Here is a 15,951-nt window from a genome sequence, read left to right on the forward strand (position 1 = left end):
GCCCATTCCAGTATCTAATCACCCTTTTACTGAACAAATTCTTCCTAAGGTCCAACCTAAACCTCCCCTGGTGCACCTTAAGACTATGTCTTCTTGTCTCATCCCTGACTGCCTGGGAGAAGAGACCGACCCCCACCTGGCTCCAACCTCCCTTCAAGTAGCTGTAGAGAGTGATAAGCTAACCCCTGAGCCTCCTCCAGGCTAAACAATCCCGGCTCCCTCAGCCACTCCTCGTAGGACACACGCTCCAGACTCTTCACCAGCTTCGTTGCCCTTCTCTGGATATGAGACACGCGTCAGAGAGATACAGACGGCTGTCAGTGCCACACCTGACCGCGCAGGGAATCAGTCAGTCAGTAGGAGCACTCCGCTCCGCCGGCCGACAGCGCGGAGCCGCCCGGGATGCTCAGCGCGGAGGGGCCCGGGATGCTCAGCGCCGAGCCGCCCGGGATGCTCAGCGCGGAGCCGCCCGGGATGCTCAGCGCCGAGCCGCCCGGGATGCTCAGCGCCGAGCCGCCCGGGATGCTCAGCGCCGAGCCGCCCGGGATGCTCAGCGCCGAGCCGCCCGGGATGCTCAGCGCGGAGGGGCCGGTCCCGCCCCGCGCCTGCGCTCCGCGGCGCGGGCGCCATGGCCGTGCACTACTGCGGGCTGTGCCGCCGCAGCGCCTTCACCGGCCGCCGGCACCTCTACAGCGCGGGGCATCGCCGGCGGCTGCGGGAGACGCTGGCTCGGCTGCAGGAGGCGACGGCGGCGGCGCGGGCGGCTGTGGCCGATGTGGCCGCGGCCGTGCAGCGCTACGACCCAGCGGAGCACGATGGGCGCGTGTGGTGCCCGTGCTGCGGGCGCGGCGTGCGGAGGGACAGGCGGTGCGGCGGGCGGGCACTGCTGCAGGCCGGGCTGCTGCGGCACTTGGCCGGGTGCGTGGGCAGGAACGGAGGGAGGGCAGATGCTGCCCCAGGCCAGGCTGCTGCGGCGCTTGGCCGGGTGCGGGCGGTGCTGAAGGTGCCGTGGTGTCCCGCAGGCCCGAGCACCGCCGGCAGACGGCGCGGTTCTGGCGGGAGAATCGGGCGGAGGCGGCGCTGCGGGAGCGGTGCCTGGTGCCGGCCGAGGAGTACGAGCGCTTCGCGCAGGCTCTAGAGCAGGCGCTGAGCGAGCACCAGCGGCGGGAGGAGGAACGCATCCTCCAGGTATCTCGGTCACCTGCCCGCGTTGGCGGAGGCCCGGCCTCCGCTGGCCCCGCCTCACCGCTCTCTCCCCATAGATGGCGGCCGACATCCGGGAGACCGAGCGCCGGCAGCGAGAGACGGTGCAGGCTGCGCTCCAGGTCGGTGAGCTGTATCCTGCCCTCGCTGGACCCTGGCGGGGACCGGGCACTGCTCTGCGCATCCCCACCGGGACCTGGGTGCGCTCGGGAGGAGCTAGGGGCGGGTGGGTGGAGGCTGGGCTCAGTACCAGAAATATTGTTCCTTTTTCCTCAATCTGACTCAGCTTCAAAGAGAACCAGAGCTTTGTGCAGGACCTTCTGTCTGCAGGCCCCCCGCGGGACCTGAACGGTAAGCGCCGCTTTCCTTAGCAGTGGCTGATGCATCCCTGCTCAAAGCACCCAACACGGGGGCAGTTTGACACTAGCATTACCAGGATCTTGCAAATCTTTTGCAAACTTTTTGTCTGCACTACGGTAAGCACCGGCCTCTTATTTCAGGGACAGCCCTTGTGCTGCAGAACAGCCTGGCCCGAGCAGAATGCAGACAGGACCTGATTTAGCCTGGATGGAATCAAGCCAGGTTCTGACCTTCATTGGCCACCAGGTAGGGGCGACTGGCTAGCGAGTGTGACTTCGATTCAACTGCACATCACCTACAGCACATATCACAGAGCAGAATAAGGAGTGGTCTCCAACACAAAAAAACCAGCTTTGTGGATTTGGGCAAGCAGCTAGCTCAGTTTCAGTTACCCAGGTTTAACTTTCATTAAGCAAACATTCTTTAGTATGCTGTGAAGAAAAAACAACCAAACATCCTTTTAAAGAAAAGTAGAGAAGAGCTTTCCTCTGCCTTTTTGTAATAGAACTTGATTCTGGAAGGGAATGAAGATAATGTTCTTCTGTTCAGAGATACTCTTAAACATAAGATTCTCATAAGCATTTTATGTTCCTATTAACAGGAAACAGAAGGAAAAGGAAATGTCCACACAGGCAAGTGCACCTGCATCATGACTCACTGGGTTGCTGCCTCATGGCTTGCAAATGTCACAGGGATAACGCAAAGCAGTTTTGAAGCAGTTGCAGCATAACCAGGAAGTGCTCACTCTTTTGGCAATATTTGACATACTAGAGGAGAAGAAAACACTTCAGCATTGTAAAAACTGTTGATGCTGCTGCTGTGGGGATTGTATGATTCGGGGTGTGATCTGCCATGGCCTTAACTGAGGAAGCCAGCTCCTTTTTCTCAGAACACTCAAGAGTTCATGTCGTCATTTGCTTGGTAGAGCAAGCAGCAGACGGGGGGAAGAGGGAACACTTTTTCCTGTCACAGTTTAGGATAACGTCAGTGGCTAAGTAAGTATTTCCTGTGACTTCTAGGAGCAAAACCTCCATGGCTATCAGAGGAAGAAGATGGAAGTAAACAACAAATCGGACCTTCCTATGAGGAATTTCTCAAACACAGTGAGCAGCTCACAGACCTTTTAGTTAACCTTACAGTCACTTTACCATGCTAGAGAACCAAAAACAATTTGAAAAACTTTTGCTGAAAAAAGTATTTGGGCTTTTGAGCAACCCGGCCTAGGCAAAGTGTCCCCATCCATAGTGCTGGGCATTGCAGCAACGTGATCCTTAAGTTCCCTTCCAACCCAAACCACTCTACAACTGTATTTTATATTTTTCAGAGGAGAAGCAGAAGCTGAAAAAGCTCCCGGTGGAGCGAGTTGGTGCCAACTTTGACCATACCTCTCAGACAAGTGACAGCTGGCTCCCTTCCTTTGGGCGTGTATGGAATCACGGCAGGAGGTGGCAGTCCCGGTGAGCTTCAGGCAAGCACAGATGGATGCCAGGGGGGAGAGTCCATGGCTTCTGTCCATGCAAGCTATTCATGCAGCAGGCTCGGAGGTAGCAGCAAGCATAAGGAAACATCCTGCCATACGAGTTATGCCACACAGTGCTTAATCCAGGCAGAGTATCATTCTTGTCCTAGAGCAGCACACACATGGCTTATGAGGTGAAGCATGCTGCACACATGAAGGCATCTGCCTCATTTTGTGTGGTTCACCTTTCAGACCCACATACTGTCCCACTGGCACCTTTTAATGTGCCAGAACTCTGTCAGCTAGCTGGAGCTACCACTCACTGAGGTAACAAAAATATTGAGGGAGCTTCCTTGCTAAAACACTATGTACAGCACTTCCTTTTTCGAGGAAAGTGTTCCATTATCTCTGTCTAAAGGCTACTGCAGTCTGACTTCTATGCTTTCTTTCAGGCATCAGTTTAGAACTGAATCAGGGGAAAAGAAGAAAAAAAGGTGATCAGATGAGGAACACCAGACACCCAGCGCTGCTGTGGAAAGGCTGACTGTAGGTAGCTGCAGTTTTGTTGCTGACTGCCCTGTAAGGACACAGTGTCCATCTCAGCATCACGTCTAAAGCCACACAAAGTCAGGTCCTGCCAGCAAGGACAGGCTCCTGTGGATGCCCTATCTTCACTACCAGAAAGCCTACTCTATACAGCAAGTGATGCCAGTGGCCTATGCTGACGTGGAACATCCCATTAAAGAAAGAATTTTCAGAGAAATAAACTTTTTTTTTTTTAAATGCTTCTGTGTTTGTAAACCAACTGAAACTCATTTCAAATGCAGGGTCCACCCTGCAGGCAACCAATGCCAGGTGCCTGATATTTTCATTCAAATTTGTATTGCTTTCCTTCATTCTAACATTCATCCTTTACATGGGCTAATATCACTGGCTGCTGTAGGTGATGCAGAAGTTTCTTCCCTTTTATCAATGCATTTGTAACACTAATAAAAGGCAAAAACCAGCTGGTAGAGGACAACAGCCATGACCTCTACTAGAATTCGCTATCAATAATGCATCAGTAATGAAACATACGCATTCTTGAAAATGCAAGAAATATTATAATCAGTAATTTTATTGTGTGCATTACGTATGACGCATTGTTGACGAAGTCACTGGTGAACCTGCAAAGCAAGAAGTCCCCAATCAGAAAACCAGGTCAAAGCAGGCTAGCACAAAGTAAACAGTTTGACAGTTTTGTTCCCGCAGGAACACCTGGCCATGGTGCCCTATGAGAGCAGGGAGGACAAGTGTCCATTTGCCCTGCAGCAAGGGGAACAAATGATGCTTTCCCCATGCAATGGGCACAGAGACAAAATCAGAAATCGCTCTTTAATTCTGGAGAAGCGATGTTTCCAGTTATGTTCCCCCAGGAAGTTGCTCAGGATGCGAGCAAAATATTTTTGGAGTCTCTGGAAGAACAGCCCACCACAGCCATGTGGAAGTTGCTCATTACACATTGTATAGCTGTCCATTAGCTCCTGACAGCACAACTCAGCTCCTCAGCACCCGGTCTCACCTCACTATGCGTCCTCCCCTGCAGCAGGCGCGTCTCCGCCTTTCGTGTTTCGGGTATAGATCACTTGGGCTCGGTGCTTGGACACCAGTTTGATCAACCCTATAAAAAACCAAAATTATGTCAGTGTGCATGTACTGACAGATGCCAGGGATGCTGAGGTCCCTCCTAGAGAGGCAGGGCAACATACAAGAGGAACTACTAGGGTGTAGCAGCTCATGCAAGTCTTTCATTCCCATCTGGCTGCCGTTACATCACAGCCCAGCCCTTCTGGCAACATTTTTCTTAGTACAGCAATGCTCCTATATGTAAGCAGAACTGCAGCTCCATACTTTGGAGCACTTCTGAAATGCAAGCTGAGGCAGTGGCTCCCCAAAAACAATTTACGCATGGAGCACTTCAGATGCTGCAGGAAAGCTGCTGGGCAAACCAAACAGCCAATTCAAGCAGCTTTCTGGGCTTTTTCCAGTTTTAAGTGCTCACCTTTGCTGAGCAGCTCCTGGAGGGCAGCCCGAGCCAGGGAGCCTCGAATCTTCAGCCTTTCTGAGACAACTGCAGGTGTGATCAGTTTGTAGTTGGGCACTTCTTTGCACAGTTTGTCATAGGTGGCCTTGTCAAACAGGACAAGGTTGTTCAACTTGTCTCTCACTTTCCCCTTGGACCACTTCTACTTGAAAAGAGAGAAAAAACAATGCCCCCTAAGCCATCCTGTAAGCAAGAACAAAACAAACTAAAGGATACCCCGAGAACTGCACCATCAAATGTGTCCGTATCACATCCAAAACTAAAGGACTAATGAGATGCACAAAAGCGCCTTTGTAAATGAACGTGCTGCAGATAATACCTGCAGTATCTAAAAATAAAAGGACTAAAGCCTTCTGTTACTCGGGCTTAAAGCTATTATGTACACCTTGCTGGCAGATAAAGAGCTGGCTCCTCTAACAGGACGCCCGCCCCGCCTTCACAAGGCTCCCGGGGCCCGGCCACGCTGCCCACGCGCCAGGCCCGGGGATCCCCGAGCCCCCCGAGCCCTCAGCCCCGCCGACTCCCACCTTCTTCTTGGCTTTGCCGCCGGATTTGTTGACCGGGTCCTTGTCCTTCTTGGCGGACTTGCCCGCGTCCTTCTTCTTCTTGTCGTCTTTGGGCGGCTGCGAGAGGGTGAGAAGGATGGGGGGTGAAGGGCGAGGCGCGGGGCCGCCCCCTCGAGATGCCCGCAAGGGGTTCCCGCCCCGCTCCGGGAACCGCCAGTGTCTCCTGGGGGCCCCGGCCCGGCTCGCCAGCCGCCCCCCGGCCCGGCCCCACTCACCATGATGCGGCCGCGGCTGCTCCGCAAGATGTCGGCGAGAAAGGAAGAGCCCGGCGTGGGGCGGGGGCGGGCCCCGGGCGGGCCGGACGTCACTGCCGGGGCGGGCGCGGCGGCGCTGCCGGGGCGGAAGGGCGGTGCTGCTGCCGGGGCGCTGCGCCATGGCGATCTTCAGCGTCTACGTGGTTAACAAGGCGGGCGGCCTCATCTACCAGCTGGACCACTACGCGCCCCGCGCCGACACCGAGAAGACGTTCAGCTTTCCGCTAGATCTCGTCCTACGCCCGCACGACGAGCGCGTCGTCGTCGCCTTCGGGCAGCGGGACGGCATCCGCGGTGCGGCGGGTGGGAAGGGCCGGGCGGGCCGGGCCGGGCCGGGCTTATTGACTGAGCGACTGACGCCGCTGTCCCCGCAGTGGGTCACGCCGTGCTCGCCATCAACGGCGCCGAGGTCAACGGCCGCTTCACGGCGGACGGGAAGGACGTGCTGGAGTTCCTGGGTAACCCCGCCAACTACCCGGTGTCCATCCGCTTCGGCCGCCACCGGCTCTCCTCCAACGAGAAGCTTATGCTGGCCTCCATGTTCCACTCGTGAGTCAGGGTGGGCCGTGACGGGATGGGGGTGGCACGGGCGGTGAGGGGTGCTGAGGGGCCTGTCCCCACAGGCTGTTTGCCATCGGGTCACAGCTGTCACCTGAAGTTGGGAGCTCCGGGATCGAGATGCTGGAGACCGACACCTTCAAGTTGCACTGCTTCCAGACACTGACAGGTACCATCGGGCCCTGGGCACCCGGCACCCCTTGGCTTTGCCAGGGCTGTCTCTGTGCTTGGCCTTCCTTATGCTCCTGGCATTATGGCTCCAGGGATCAAATTCATGGTTCTGGCTGACCCAAGGCAGACAGGGATAGATGCTCTTCTCCGCAAAATCTATGAGATTTACTCAGACTTCGCTCTGAAGAATCCTTTCTACTCCCTGGAGATGCCAATAAGGTAAGGAGAAGCCCACTTCTAGTAACCTGGCTGCAACCCCTCATTGCTTTCTACCTACGCAGTAGCAAATGCTGACAGTCCTTAAGTAGCAAAACTGGCTGAGGGAAGGGGAAGCAAGCCACAGCACACTGCTGCAGAGAGAGGACACAGACCAGTGCTGGCTCTGCTGGGGAATTGGGAGCTGCACTTCCTTGGCACAAACCCTGCTGTCCTACCATCTGTTCAGATCCATACAAGAAGCTTTAATCTTAATTAAGGACCAAGTCAGACCTCGACAGCAGTCACGTTGCTGTGTCATAACTTCCTGAATCTCTCCTTGAAGGATGCAGAGCCAAAGGATGTGGAGATCCTTTGTTAGCTTTGTTAACTCGCTTCTGTAGGTAAAAGTCATCCCTTTTGCTTTTCTGATTGTTTCAGGTGCGAGTTGTTTGATCAGAACTTGAAGCTTGCTCTGGAGGTGGCAGAGAAAGCTGGACCCTTCGGACCTGGATCATAGAGAAAGCCTTGCCTGTTGCACAGATTCATTCGTCTGAAGAGCAGGGCCTCTCTCTTCCCTGGCTGGCCTCTCACAAAGCTCCCCTCTCCACAGCAGAGACTGCACATCCCCAAAACGTGCTTCAGTATCTCCCAAAATACCGGTTTATCCCCTTTGTTGGGAAACTTACCTTAAACAGATTCCTTAGCACTGTTTACACCGGGCCACAGGGCCTTCCTTATTCCTGTTGCAGCTCCGCTGCACTTGGGTGAAGGAGAAGGTGCAGGTCTGTGGCCTTACCACAGTCAGTGCTTTTCATTCCTGTCATAAATGTACATATGTATTTTTCCTGTATAGCTCTAACTTACGGTCTTGCAGAGGGTTTCTGTATAGAAGTAATAAGTGTTTATTAATGAGGCAAATGGCTGCTTGCTTTCTGTTGACAGGGACATTTGTGCCGGTGGCCCCTCAAGAGGATAAGTGGGTTGGGGTGGTTTTGCTTGCACCACTCTCCATAAGACAACCAGGGCCCTTGTGACACTGCTCCATTTTTATTTCACATATAGAAGAGGATCATGTAATTAAGTACAAAATGCAATTCACTTCCATTTTTTTAATTAAGGCTAGCTAACTACTCTTGCAACCAAGGTATTCAGCAAAATACCTGCATGCAGGCTCTTTACGAGTTGAATTTGCCTCTTTCAGGACCCTAAAGCAGTAAATCCTTTTGGGAAAAAACAAGAGTATTCAACAAAATCCTGGTTAAAAACCTGAGTGTACTTACTGCAGGGTGCCGGGCCTGACTGCTGTCAGTGATGGCTCTGCTAAGGCTGACTCAGAGGCAGCCCAAACCCCTGCGTGCAGCTGTGAGAGACGCAACTCTTGACCAAAACCACCCCAGTCTTCACACCTTGTACTGAAAAAATACAAGCCAGTGCTCGAAATGTGGGTTATCACGAAACCCAGCTGCAGAAATTGTGGGGTGGTGGTGGCTGCTGTTGCAATTCTTTCTGCTGGGATAGTTTTCCTGGCAGATTTGCAGAGCACTGGCTACGAGCTGCCTTGGCAGCAGCTGCCTGCTTTGTAAATCATTAACACTGCACACAGACATTGCACCACGTGGGATCAGTTCACTAGAAGGAGCTTCTCTAAACGAATTCCCAGGGAGCATGCCTATATCCAAATGCTGCAGAGAGCCCTGCTGCAGCTTGTCCTGCTGTTCCACTTGTCCACAGCAACACACTCCATTGCTCCTAGCAACTAACCCCAGGTACAGCTAAAGCCTTGCTGCTGTCAAAGCAGGCCAGATGTCACCATTCCCTGCTCTGTTGCTGTCGTGTGGCTGAGCACACACAGAGCTCATGCTGAAGTGACCTGGGACAGCTGTACTTAGGACAGCTGGATGGGACGGATGCAGGTGGCAAAGGCTCAGTTCAGGGCCCCTGAGCAGTGAAGCTGAACTGATTAATGTCTCAGTTAATGGCTGAGACAAACAATAATGACAAAACTAGAGGTAAGTGCACCTGAAGCCAGTCATTTCAGACCACTTGTAGTGGGGAAGCTCAGACTGCAGAGCCTGCTTGCTTCACTAACAGTGCTGTGAGGAAGAGGTACAGTAAAATCATTGCAAATGTAAACTAGGTGAATTATCACATCTTGAGGGAAAAAGTGATCAGTAGCAGGAACCTTGTGCCCTCTGGAACCTGACACTGGATGAGAAATTGAGACATTTTTATCTAGGTTGTAGCAATAGGTAAACTCACTTCTAGGCCAGTTAAACAAAAACGAGCATCATTCACGTCAGCGTGGGAACATCCCTTCCACCAAGCAGCTTATCCTCAGTCAGCCTTCCTGGAAATCCGGCCCATCTTGGTGCGGATGTTTCGTAGAAAGAAGAAAGCCACCGTGCCAGCGATACAGGTGACTTCAGCTACCCAGAAGGCTGTAGCCCAGCTGTAGTGCTTGGCAATTGTACTGAAAGGCAGTCCAGCCAGGAAGCCTCCAACTGTAACAAAACACAAACAGAAAGCTAACAACACTTGTGCACTCCCATATTATCTACCAGTACCTGGTTTAGCATATATAAACATTCCTCAGGCCTGGTTTGAACTTAAAGCACAACGCAAAACCTGTCAGGCACAGCACGAAGCATCCCTGAGGCTTCCAGCTCCATTATCTCGCTCCTTAGGTGGCTTCCCACGATCAGTAACTTGGCACCCAGGGGACAGACCACGCTTCATCAAGAACGTGCATGGGTTTTGTTTGTTTTTTGGGGAAACGGGTATTACTTACCATTGGCCATGAGGGCCACTATGGCATGGGAGGTGCCGCACAGGTTGGCAGGGGCACTTTCGTTGGCTATGACCCCAAAGAGGGCAATCGGCCCATACGAGGAGAACCCAAACACAGCTCCCAGAGTCAGAATCCACAGCTGTCAAAGTAAGTTAAAATCAGAAACAGGATCTGTGAATCTCACCACTGTCAGTTAGCAACTGTTGACAATTCTCAGATTCCATACACAGGGCCAGGGAGTTCTGACATTTTCAGGCTGACACCAGCTCCCCAGCCTGCAGCCAGAAGAGCTCAAGCCTGTAGAGACCCCACATCCATAAAGCCCAGCTGCATCTCCACCACCCCGTCTTGCTGGCCAGTGCAAGCTCTCCTTCCCACAATTCTGCCCCCCACACCATGTAGCACATCCCGTGCTGATTTGCAAGAAACAGAACATTAAAGAGAGAAGGGCAATGAGCCTGTGAAATCGCAGGAAAGAACTGCGAATCAGGTTGCTTTCATAAACAATCCTGGAGCTACCAACTGAAAGCTTTTCTCAGTTTAGATGCATGGGACTGATCAGAGCATGTTTATTTGTGAGACACCTCTCTCTGATAACCTCTATGTTACTAAACTGAGAAACCAAAAAAAACCATCAAAAAAACCCACAAAAAAACCCCAACAGTCTGAACTTCAGTGTTAGCTTATGCTCTAAGAAACCTATCTGGCCCAGAATTATCAGTCTCTTGTTTGCACAACGAAGGATAAGTAACACCTCCATGTTACAGCATGCTTTTAGAACTGCAAACACCATTTCAAAAAGCCCAGGAAGAAGTAAGTGCCAACTGTGGCAGCAGTGGCTGGGCATACCCTACACCATCTTATTTTCCAGATGTGAAACAGAAACGGGTTAGGAAAACACTTGCCAGAAACTAAGTAAGAATGCATCTGCCAGAGCAGAATAATTCTTTCTGATCTCACCCACAAGACCCCTTAGGTGGCTATATGATGAACAGAAGTCCTCAGACCCTTCTGTATAAAACTTAAACAGTTACATAGTTAGACGTTTTGAAGTCAGTTAGTGCACTCAAACTATCGTAAGAAAATGTTGCTTTTACCAAACTTACAGTAATCTCTTCTCAATGCCCTGGTTCTAAGTTCTGAGGTGCTAACCAACCTCTCAGGATAGGAGTAAGGCAGACCAGGGAAAGAAGAAACAGGAAGAGGGAGAAAAAATGCAAGCAGAAACCTCATGTTCTTTTAGGCCTGTAAGATCAGCTAGAGGTTGCAAGGCTACAGTCCAGAAGTGGTTTTCCTGAAGAAGAAGAAAAAAACGAAAGGAGGAAAGAAGTTTTATTTATTTAGCAAGCATGAGGACAGGTGCAAGTCACATCTAATGCAAAGCTGAGAAGGCAGGCTGCCTGCAACAACAGGACAGCAGGAGCACCCCAAGCCAGGCTAAGTCAGTGCTTCTCCATAGTGCAAACAAAGAAACCCTTGGGAATGGTGAAGAAAACCATCATGCTCCCTGTCATCAAACCCGCCCCATTCCAGAGCTATCCTTATAACTGATGGCCAGCTGCTGCATGTGAATTACCTTGGGAGAGTCACCTGTGACTGTGACCCGAAAGAGGAACATGGACACACACATCCCAGCCATCATGGAAAGCAGCAACGCATGCCGAGGATTCCCATAGCTTGACAGACCCACCTGTGACACAAGGAAGGACAGCTGAGAGTCACAAACTGGAGGCACTTTCTTTTATACTTGTAGTGACTAACGCCATCCACAGCCCAGTCAGAAATATGGATGGCCCATCAACAGCACATCTGTTGGCACACCTTGTTAGTGTGGTTTAAGGGCTGCCCACAGTCAAACTGTGCTAAACAAAAGCTCTTAGTGATGAACGATACTTCAGTTATCAACCACTTCCACCCTGAATTTGGCTCTAGATCCCACTCCTGGATTTTAATGTGGGGTTTTTTTTTCCAGCCAGAAGAAAACTATCAGCAACCAGTTCTTCAAAACGAGAATCTGGAGACCACAGTAAAGCAAAAAAATTAAAAACAGATTAAATATCTCAAACATGACAGGCATACTGCAACCCCTAACATCAGTGCATCTGTTCTCCAGCACCTTCTGGAGTGTTCAGCAGCTGTGCCCATGCCCATGGCAGAACTGAGTATGGGCTGGTTTCTCTGCTGTGCTCACAGGGACAGCACCCTGCCTGAGCACCTCAGTGAAGAAGCTCAGATTGCCACCGTGTTACCTGCCCAGCGTGCCCGAGGGTGCACACGACTTACTTTTGCTACTGCTCTATCAGAAAGGTATCCAGCAGCAATGCTTCCCACCAGGCCCCCAATCTCCAAGGCACTCATGTAGGAACTGCCTAGAACACAGATGAAGCAAAGAATGGTCCATCAGATTTGGTCAAAACAGAAAAGCTGCTGTGGGCTCCAGACCAGCCCCACTGCTGTAAGCTCACAGAGCACTTGAGCAGCTCTGCTGGACACAACCCTCTGGCTCATCCCTGCTCAGGAATGCCTGTCTGGCAGTCCCAGGAAAGTCCTGGCACTGGGGTGCTTGGTGCATGCAGTAACTCCATTACTGGTTTATTTCAAAACCTATGTGTATCTAAGCAGACAGCTAGGAGGTGGGCAAACAAGTCCCTCAGGTGGAAGGACCTCTACCCAGGCGAACTCTGGGCAACACCTCCAAGATTGCAGCCCCAGAGCTTAACAATGCAGTTTTGCATCTTACCCACAAGCATGGACTGTCCCCTCTCCTGGATCAGGAAGAGCTGTCCCCAGTCAGTACAGCACGTTTTCACTCCAAAAACGACCAGGTAGCCTGTTGAGAGCACCCAAAGGTATGGTGAGAGCAGAAGCTCTGTCAAGGTGCTGTTGTCGCTGGAGGAACCTGTAGGAAGGTTGGGAGGAGTGTTACCACAGCCCAAGGCACACCAACCAGCGGCCCAGCAGACAGATCTGCAGGCAGGATCCAAGCACAAGAACATCCCCACACAGGGAGGTATTCACAGCTGCTGAATGGTAGCGAATGGCTCTACCTCCCCCTTGTTCTGGTGATTTCAGAATAATTTCTGTCATTTTATCCCACATTCATTAAAGATTTGAAAAGAATAATCAAAACACTACTCCCAGTAATTTTCTGTATTGCAGTTGCCAATAAATCCTTCACACAGCTTGTTAGAAAAATTACCTCCAGATTCTTAGGGAGCATTTTTAAGCTGTGCCTGTGAAAGCCACTGCACAGACCCAAACAAAGATGCTGACTTTCAGATTCTACCTTGACTTTTGCATCAGTCTTCCAGGAACACCAACAGACTTGCTCTCCCCAGATAATGCTCCAGGGAAACAATATTCTTTCCTTATGCAAAGGGGTCAAGTCTGGCAGCACAGGCAGCATGGGACAGCATGGAACATAGGCTGAGTTTCCACTGGCCCTTAAAATCCTACTGAAAACCTGTGTTGCAATTCTCATCTACATGTTCTGCTTTCAGAGAAGCACTACACTCAGTGGTCTGAACAAACATTTACTAACTAGATGTCATAGGTTAGGACAGAAACACTGAGCAGAGTCCATCGTGAGCCAGGGGTCAAGAGAGCCTAAGGTGGGGTGAGGGGAGAACTGCCCGTCTGCTGCCAAAGCGGAGGAGCAGAAGGTCAGGCTTAAGGAAGCATTCCCTGCTGTTGTACTACTTCTCTCTCCACCACCCCACCAAAACTGCATTCGCAACCTAAACACACAAGGCTCCAAGAAAACAGGGATGCTGGTAGCAGGAAGATGTGACATATACAGGGAGAGCCAGCTGTGAGCATCTCAGCAACACACAGATAGGCTGCTGGCAGGCTAAGGAGCAAGGCTAACAGAGGGCTAACAGCAGGCTTTTCCCCTGCTCTGTCACATTCTCAGGAATCCCTACATCAGCCGCTTCCCACAAGATCACAGTGGGCCTTGGTTTATACCATTTCTACCTTCAATTACCAGAATAAAGCTGCCAAAATCAACCCCTTAACCACATGTCTGCCAAGCTGTGATTTCAGAAATTGGGGAGGATGAGGGTGTCAGTATGTGAGAACAACACATCTGTACCAGAATACAGACAGAAGGCACCGCACCTTCTCCTGCGGCTGCCTGCTTGCATGGAAGTCACATGCTCACCTTTCTTCCCTTTCTTGGCTCCTTGTTCAATGTTGGGCAGCCCAACATCTGATGGCTCATTTTTAACCAGGACAAGGCAAACAAAAGAGACAACCACGCAGGTGAAGCCAGAGAAGGACAAAGTCTTGCGCCAATCGTAGTTCATAGACACGAGAGCAGCAACAATGGGACCTAAGCCTCCAGCCAAGTTCATGCTTGTAGACAGGATTGCCCACCAAGTCCCAAACTGAGAGGGCTCAAACCACTGTGCAACAACAAGACAAACAGCATGAAGTGTAAGAGAGTGACAGCACACCTGAAAACCCTCCCTTGAGGCCCATGATGTGAGGTTGGGGCAATTCAGACACAGAACTCCAAAAGCAGGTAGAGGGAACACCCCCACCTCCATACTTTAGTCATGCAGGGAACTCCAAATGTTACTCAAGCGTCAGCTGTAAGAGCTTGACAGGTGCTCACACCGTGAGCCAGCTCAAAGCTATTTCCATTTACAGACCATGAAACTGAGACGTGGGGCAGGAGAGGCAAGCTTAAGAGCACATGGTTCTGCGTACTCACTTGCTAGGAACAGGGTCCTCCTGGAGAGGTCTGCTGGCTCAGGAACTTGGATGGATACGCAGAGAGTCACAGGGTAACTTTAGGACTTGCTTTTGCATTAAGTATCAGACATGATGGACTCCACATTGCAATGAGCACTCGGAGCCAGAACCACTTGGGTGGTTCTTGTCAGCAGGAAAATGTCTGAGATCTACATTCATAAACATCTTCAGAAAACACCATGGCTGATATTTCTGTTATTTGGGCCCTTCTTTTCTGTGCATTCAACTGTCCTGGACAGCCCTCTCCTTGTCAGTTAGGGGAGGCTAGGTGCCTCGCAGAAGGGCATCGAAGTTGTTTATCTCTTCCCCACCCCACCCCACCAGTACATGCAGTACATTCATTCCTGGATTTTACATCTTCCATGAGGGATCAGCATAAAGCTGACCAACCTCCTTTCCTTCTGTCCTAGGGAAAAATCAATCTGTTCCTTTTAGATTGTCACAAACCCCAAGTACACACAGCTTGAAGATTCATTTCACGCTGTTCCTCCATCTTACCCAGTTTTCTGGGTAAGATGTGACTTGGAATTCCTGAGTCTGAACCACCTGTGACTTGGAATTCCTGAGCTGCCCAAGCGTGCAGATGGAACTGTGCTCACTGCCCCCGACCCACAGCAAAACCTGACTTGCAGCAGCAGACAAGCAGTCGTGTGTGTCCACACCTAAAATACTTAATTCCAACAAAGTCCGTCTCTACAAGGCAGAACTCTGCTACCAGGAGATGTTACTCACCGAACTGAGCTAGATTCAAGGCACACAGGGGCAAGGGCTACAGACTGAATCTTTGCTAGAATAAGCGGATCCCCGTGCACAGAAACTTGTTCCACAGGCAGCAGAATGCAGATAGTGCTCTAGACCTCCTTGGCTGGAAGGGAGTGGGAAAAGCTGCAAGTCCCCCTGGATTCTGAGCAAGCATGGTCTGCACAGCCCTGATGCCAGGACAGGTCAAGAGAGCAGCGGCAAGTTCCCCCACCTTTCCCAGCACTCACCTTCCGCAGGATCTTCCCGCAGGGCGGCCAGCCCAGTCCCTGGGCCAGGCCGTTGAGGAACCAGAGCCCGGCGAAGGCCACGACGGTGGAGCTCCAGGAGAAGACCACGTTGACCAAGCCCACCATGAGGAGGCCGGAGGAGAAGAGCCAGCGGGCACTCATCTGGTCCGAAAGGACGCCGCTGATGAACTTGCTGATGGCGTAGGCTGCAGACTGGCTGCTGGTGATAAGACCTGCGGCGGGCAGAGCCCGGGGGTGCCTCAGCCCGCGGCACGGCCACCTCCGGGCCGGCGGGGCGGCGGGGGCCGGCGGGGCGGCGGGGCCCGGGACCGACACTCACCCAGGTCGTCCTTCCCCAGCGGCACCTCGGCCATGACGGCGGGCATGACAAACGAGAAGGTTTTACGGTTGAAGTAATACAGCGTGTACCCCACGAACATGGCCGCGAAGATCACGGCCCGGTACCGCCCGTAGCCGCCGGCCGCCATCGCGCCGCGCTCCCCGCGGGGCCGCCCCGGCCGGGCCGCACCGGGCCAGGGCACGGCCCCGCCCCGCCCGCGGAAG

General features: G+C 52.1%; 4 protein-coding genes across 6 annotated transcripts; 2 read left to right on the forward strand and 2 right to left on the reverse strand.

The window, feature by feature from the left end:
• The first annotated feature begins 600 nt into the window (after nt 1–600).
• CENATAC (centrosomal AT-AC splicing factor) lies at nt 601–3,808 on the forward strand. Of its 2 annotated transcripts, none has more exons than XM_039564858.1 (9): nt 601–918; nt 1,023–1,188; nt 1,263–1,325; nt 1,490–1,554; nt 1,704–1,809; nt 2,165–2,195; nt 2,583–2,666; nt 2,888–3,031; nt 3,475–3,808. In XM_039564858.1, exons 1-8 carry the CDS (start codon nt 629–631, stop codon nt 3,022–3,024), a joined length of 942 nt encoding a protein of 313 aa, XP_039420792.1. In that variant the 5' UTR covers nt 601–628; the 3' UTR covers nt 3,025–3,031; nt 3,475–3,808. The 2 variants fall into 2 exon arrangements, with proteins under 2 accessions (XP_039420792.1, XP_039420790.1); XM_039564856.1 differs by having other exon boundaries at nt 2,888–3,020.
• Nucleotides 3,809–4,105: 297 nt separating this feature from the next.
• On the reverse strand, nt 4,106–5,995 carry RPS25 (ribosomal protein S25). Its single transcript, XM_039564860.1, has 5 exons — nt 5,887–5,995; nt 5,633–5,728; nt 5,064–5,247; nt 4,584–4,682; nt 4,106–4,188 (listed from the first exon to the last, which is right to left on the reverse strand). The coding sequence occupies exons 1-4, from the start codon at nt 5,887–5,889 to the stop codon at nt 4,588–4,590; spliced, it is 378 nt and encodes a 125-aa protein (XP_039420794.1). The 5' UTR covers nt 5,890–5,995; the 3' UTR covers nt 4,106–4,188; nt 4,584–4,587.
• Nucleotides 5,992–7,770, forward strand: TRAPPC4 (trafficking protein particle complex subunit 4). The gene is made up of 5 exons (XM_039564859.1): nt 5,992–6,219; nt 6,300–6,474; nt 6,549–6,652; nt 6,747–6,873; nt 7,291–7,770. Exons 1-5 carry the CDS (start codon nt 6,045–6,047, stop codon nt 7,367–7,369), a joined length of 660 nt encoding a protein of 219 aa, XP_039420793.1. The 5' UTR covers nt 5,992–6,044; the 3' UTR covers nt 7,370–7,770.
• Nucleotides 7,771–7,878: 108 nt separating this feature from the next.
• On the reverse strand, nt 7,879–15,911 carry SLC37A4 (solute carrier family 37 member 4). 2 transcript variants are annotated; one of them, XM_010403768.1, is made up of 9 exons: nt 15,728–15,911; nt 15,388–15,620; nt 13,803–14,046; nt 12,381–12,539; nt 11,924–12,009; nt 11,217–11,330; nt 10,869–10,934; nt 9,641–9,779; nt 7,879–9,353 (listed from the first exon to the last, which is right to left on the reverse strand). In XM_010403768.1, exons 1-9 carry the CDS (start codon nt 15,873–15,875, stop codon nt 9,187–9,189), a joined length of 1,356 nt encoding a protein of 451 aa, XP_010402070.1. In that variant the 5' UTR covers nt 15,876–15,911; the 3' UTR covers nt 7,879–9,186. The 2 variants fall into 2 exon arrangements, with proteins under 2 accessions (XP_010402070.1, XP_010402071.1); XM_010403769.1 differs by lacking the exon at nt 10,869–10,934.
• Between the last annotated feature and the right edge of the window lie 40 nt (nt 15,912–15,951).

This window comes from Corvus cornix, chromosome 24 (genome assembly GCF_000738735.6).
Source record: "Corvus cornix cornix isolate S_Up_H32 chromosome 24, ASM73873v5, whole genome shotgun sequence".
Taxonomy (NCBI): domain Eukaryota; kingdom Metazoa; phylum Chordata; class Aves; order Passeriformes; family Corvidae; genus Corvus; species Corvus cornix.

Coding starts and splice junctions, on each gene's coding strand:
- CENATAC (XM_039564856.1), top strand. CDS start 629: ATGGCCGTGCACTACTGCGGGCTGTGCCGCCGCAGCGCCTTCACCGGC. Junction 1,555..1,703: donor CCCCCCGCGGGACCTGAACG/GTAAGCGCCGCT, acceptor CTCTTATTTCAG/GGACAGCCCTTGTGCTGCAG. Junction 2,196..2,582: donor AAAAGGAAATGTCCACACAG/GCAAGTGCACCT, acceptor TGTGACTTCTAG/GAGCAAAACCTCCATGGCTA.
- RPS25 (XM_039564860.1), bottom strand. Junction 5,248..5,632: donor GCGGCAAAGCCAAGAAGAAG/GTGGGAGTCGGC, acceptor CTTTTCAAGTAG/AAGTGGTCCAAGGGGAAAGT. Junction 4,683..5,063: donor CCAGGAGCTGCTCAGCAAAG/GTGAGCACTTAA, acceptor GGTTTTTTATAG/GGTTGATCAAACTGGTGTCC.
- TRAPPC4 (XM_039564859.1), top strand. CDS start 6,045: ATGGCGATCTTCAGCGTCTACGTGGTTAACAAGGCGGGCGGCCTCATC. Junction 6,475..6,548: donor CTGGCCTCCATGTTCCACTC/GTGAGTCAGGGT, acceptor CTGTCCCCACAG/GCTGTTTGCCATCGGGTCAC. Junction 6,874..7,290: donor TCCCTGGAGATGCCAATAAG/GTAAGGAGAAGC, acceptor TGATTGTTTCAG/GTGCGAGTTGTTTGATCAGA.
- SLC37A4 (XM_010403768.1), bottom strand. CDS start 15,875: ATGGCGGCCGGCGGCTACGGGCGGTACCGGGCCGTGATCTTCGCGGCC. Junction 15,621..15,727: donor GCTGGGGAAGGACGACCTGG/GTGAGTGTCGGT, acceptor TGCCCGCCGCAG/GTCTTATCACCAGCAGCCAG. Junction 10,935..11,216: donor TCACAGGTGACTCTCCCAAG/GTAATTCACATG, acceptor CTTCTTCTTCAG/GAAAACCACTTCTGGACTGT.